This window comes from Myotis myotis, unplaced genomic scaffold (genome assembly GCF_014108235.1).
Source record: "Myotis myotis isolate mMyoMyo1 unplaced genomic scaffold, mMyoMyo1.p scaffold_m19_p_11, whole genome shotgun sequence".
Lineage (NCBI taxonomy): Eukaryota > Metazoa > Chordata > Mammalia > Chiroptera > Vespertilionidae > Myotis > Myotis myotis.
Window position 1 is genome coordinate 57,111,297 of NW_023416315.1, and position 4,659 is coordinate 57,115,955.

At 46.6% G+C, this 4,659-nt stretch overlaps 1 protein-coding gene across 1 annotated transcript; it reads right to left on the minus strand.

The window, feature by feature from the left end:
• Positions 1-1,891: 1,891 nt before the first annotated feature.
• On the minus strand, positions 1,892-4,036 carry LOC118665775 (BTB/POZ domain-containing protein 18-like). Its single transcript, XM_036327060.1, has one exon. The coding sequence runs from the start codon at positions 4,034-4,036 to the stop codon at positions 1,892-1,894; it is 2,145 nt and encodes a 714-aa protein (XP_036182953.1).
• Positions 4,037-4,659: the final 623 nt, after the last annotated feature.

Here is a 4,659-nt window from a genome sequence, read left to right on the forward strand (position 1 = left end):
AAGACAGACAGTACAGAGCAGTATAAAAAGAAAAAATGATTCAAATTTTACAGTGTTGACAATGTTATTATTTTTATAATTTCCCAAGTTTTATTTTTCCATTCAAAAATATGTTTTAGAAATATTTTTGGAATTGTATTATGTTAACATATTTGTATATAGCTTTTTTGGTCAAGAGCGTGTGGTGAACAATTATGCCACTAAATTCATCAAATGCATAATTTATTAACAGCTGCATAAAACTGTATCAAATGGCTATATGGACATTTAGTTTTTTCTCTCCTTTTCATTATTACAATTAATGTGATGGACATTTTTGTACATAAAATGTCAACTACATTTCTGATTTTTTTCATTAACATAGTATATGAAAATGAAAACACTGGGATTAAGAGTGTGAAATAGATATCATTAATAGTTAGGCTGGGACAATAAATGTAAACTACAACAGGCTGGGCAAATCAATGTATGACTGATGAAAAAACTGTCATCTAATCACATTGCATACACAGTTCAACATCATACAGAAGTTGGTTCTGTATTAAATTAACAAATAAATAATTATGTATCAGTACAATATACAAAATTAACAGAGAAATTCTTAACAATGGAGTATTCAATTACCATATAAACATTACTACTTAAATTTTTTTGTAATGATAAGTATGTTAGAGATAAATGCTAAACTGGTAAAACTTTGGGTCTAAGGCAAACACATGTGGATGAGCAAGCACATCCACATTAAGTTTAAGGCAATACAAAAAAAAAAATCTATAGTATTTAGAAATAGCACCCCCTGCATGATTTAGCCTTCATGGGCCTTCTCAATTCACATGACCTTCACCACATTGTCCCCAAAAATTCAATTCTATGGCCAGACCCTGAAATCATTCAAACTCCAAAATATGCATTTTAATGCTTTCTCACAATAAACAACCATATTCCAGGCCTATAATTCCTTCAAAATCTATCCTTCTGCATCACTGAAACTGTCAATTCTTTGAGCATGTTCTCCCCCTCCTTTTTATTGAATTTATTGGGGTGACATGGATTAACAAAAGTATACAGGGTTCAGGCGAATAATTCTAGAACATATCATTTGAATACTGTATTATGTGTTCATCACCCCAAGTCAAGTCTCCTTCCATCACCATTTATGCCCCCTATACCCTCTTCCACTTCCCCCCACACACTGCTTCCCCTGGCAAGCCCCACAGTATTATCCCTGTCCATGAGTTTTCACTCTTTTTTTTTTCTCAATTTCTCAATCCCCCCACCAAGTCCCTCTAATTCCCCCAACAGCTGTCAGCCTGCTCTCTACTCAGGGGAGAGTAAATTACTTATTGTTCTAAGCAACTGTATCTTTTTCAACTCACTTCTTGGAGTTGAAAAAGAATTGAAAAAAAGTACTTCTTCCTGGCCCCTTCCGATGTTTTGGCTGGACTTCCTTTACTGGAAGTAAATAGACCCACAAATAAGGTGCTAGACAATGTCCTATCACTCCCACCCACTTCTAGTTTCACCCCAGCACTGCTTCACACCTTTTGGAATATTTTCTCTAACACAGAAAAACTACAGAGGGTATACTTAATTTTCCCTGAATTAGCAGGACCTCATAACCTGGGAGAACTGGCCTTGGCTGTTATCTATGACCCACTAGAGTTGGAGACCACGCATTTTATTGTTCCACTTGTTATAAGGAACTAAAATGGTTCAAGTTCATAATTTTCTGTCCACAGCACTACTTGACTTCTGCTTGATTCCCAAAACCTGGGGAGGGGAGAGTGGGACCAACAGAGAGCAAGGGGTATGTGCTAGCCTCTCTGCCAATACCACTTTTGCTAGTCAACATTTCCCATCCTCCCAGTACCCCTAAACTTCCTTCCCCACTCTACTGGGTTAGTATGTCTACCTCTGTTTCAGACTCTGAAGAAGGGTCAGGCCATACAGAGGGAATACAGGTGGACACAAGCCTCCCCTCCAATGTCCAATCTACCACATCAATCTCTTCCTCTTCAAGGCTGGCAGGGAGTGGGTCCAACAGCTCAGAGTTGCTAAATACCTCCTTGCCTGGTTCTGGATCAGGGTACAGTACCTCTTCTGTAGTTAGGGACACTTCCAACCTAGTCTCCATCCAGTTAGAACAGGCAGGTGAGAGGTCCCCATAGGACATTTGGGGAGAGTCAAGGAAGTCATTGTGGAGAAGTTTGTCTCTCTGACCATTCAGTGGCTGGGAGCTGGTAATATGTTGGTCTTGAATCAAAGAGCATCCTACTGAAAGCACCTGTCCTTCATTAATCTTAGAGGGTATGACAAGGGGGATAAAGGGTTCAACTGGCTCTTTGTTCTCACCAACAGGTTCCTTTTCCAATCTTTTGCACTCCCTAGACCAGAATTCCATGTCTGGTAAATACCATTCTTCCTCTTTGATCCAGTTCTTCCCTGTTTCTGTCAGATGATAACTAGGGGTCCTACAATCCTTTGCCCTTGGACTCTCCAAAGATCCTATAGGTGGCTCAACGTCTGAGCCACATGGCATGAACTCCAGGATCTCCTCCAGCTCGCTGGTGGCAGCAACACTTGTGATCGGGTACTCCTCAGTTTCACAGGTCTGCCCCAATAGGGCTGTGTCAAATGCATATGGCTCTCTGCAGTCAATATCAAACCTAGGTTCCTTCCCTACCACCTCTGGACTGGACCCAAACTTGGACTTCACCACTGGGTGGTCTGGGGAGAGGCTACCAGAGAGCAGAATGTCTTGTAGCCCAGAGCACACTGGGGAGTCCTGGCACTGGTCTATTCTAGTAGATAGCATTTCCTGCTGGTTAACTGAGGATGGCTGAGTCCTTGGAGGCTCTCCTGAGTCCCTAGGTTCTAGGACATGAAGACTACCTTGAGAGGTTTTGAGGGGAGGCTCTTGCACCACCTCCCAGTGGGTCCCATTGACAGTCCTCCTCAGTTTCATTCTCCCAATCTTCCCTTTGTTGGCAGAGTCTGAGTTAGGTGCCCTGACTTCAGGACTCCACTTCTTACTCCCACCTGTCTTTCCCAGACCAGATGAGCTTGGGGTGCTCTGTAGAGGACGAGCTCTCCCTGACTTATGCTTGTCCTTCAGTGCTTTATTTATATTCTTCTGTCGCCAAAGATGTCGGCCAGGATCTGTAGGCCCTGAGCTGCGTCCACTTAAAATGCTGGAAGGTTTGGATGTACAGACATCAGGTGATGGCTTTGAACGAATCAGCCTGATCTTTATGGGCAATAGTCGCTTACCCTCAGAGGGGTACAAGCTGGGTGAAGAATGCTCTGTAGGATCAAGGGCAGGGTCACTCTTGTTCTCTTTAGATTCTTGACTGTGGCTTGATGGTGAAGAGTTTTCTTCTTGTGGAGCTGGGCAGACTCTGGCCTTCCTCTTGAGCAGAAGAGTGCCAGACAAGTTCTTTGCATTATGTCCACTGCTCTTGTCCTGGGGTCCCTCATCCTTCCCCAACAACTTCAATCGCACTGCCCCAAGAGGACAAAGAGTCTGGGTAACAGGCAGTAAAGTTCGAGAGCAGTGGCTGGATGGCACCACCCTGGCAGAGATTGGTGCAGCACTTGGAGGTTGTAAGCACTCCCGGTTCAGTCTTTGGCCCTGAGGGGCCTTCACCAACTTCCCACCCTCTAGCTGAAGGGATTCCAGCTCACATACACGGAGCTGGCGGGCAGCAGAAAGCACATCCTGGGCTTCTTCTTGAGATACTTCTATCTCTGAGGTATACAGGAAGTCCACCAGCTTCCTAAGTGTCCTGATCTTCAGGCCTCCCAGCTGCAACACCACCTGACAACCCTGAGCTGGCCTCTCCCGTTCCAGCTGCTCTGTGAAGAAGGGGCTGCAGGCAGACAAGATGCAGCGGTGGGCTGGGACTACCTCACCTTCTGCCTGCAGGAGGACATCACAGAACACCCCACTCCGTTGCTGGCGATAAAGCTGCAGAAAAGCCAACTGGAGGAACTGGGGATCCCGGTATATGATTTTGGGGCTGGCGGAAGAACACATGTTGGTCTATTAACAAACCAAGGTTTTCCCAGGTCAGTATCTGCACAGCTGGTGTTCCTTTCCAGGATGCAGTTTTCTGTCAGGGGGCACCGAGGATCTGTCAGGGGGCACCGAGTCAACGTCAAACGGGACTAGCTCTGCAGCAGCAGTTGCCCCTGCCGTCCGCTCTGTGCTTGGGCCCTCTGTCCAGCCTACCTTGTTTCCTCCCAACGTCCAGCCTCGCAACAGGAAGATGATCCAAAAAACAGCACAGGTAGGTGAGTCGCCTGAGGTTCAGAACCAAGGGAATCGGAGTAGGCGCGGAGAAAGCAGGCCTTCAGGGAAGGTGCGCACAGCTGGGCACCCTGGCCCAACTCCTCAGCTGGGAACGCTTCAGAAGCCGGAAAGCAGGGTTCGCCCTCACCACCAGCTCCCGCAGCCACGCTCCTCTGGCGCCCACTTCCCACCGAGGTCCAGCACCTTCCCGCACTGGTGGGAGGTGGTGACTGCGAGGACGGGAGGCGAGACTGCGGTGCGAACACCTGGGCTGCTGCACTCGCGTTCCTTTGCCCGCCCACGCCCTTCCGGCTCGCCAGCTCTCGGGCTTAGTCAGCAGGGATCCCTCAGCCCCATTGGCCGAAGGC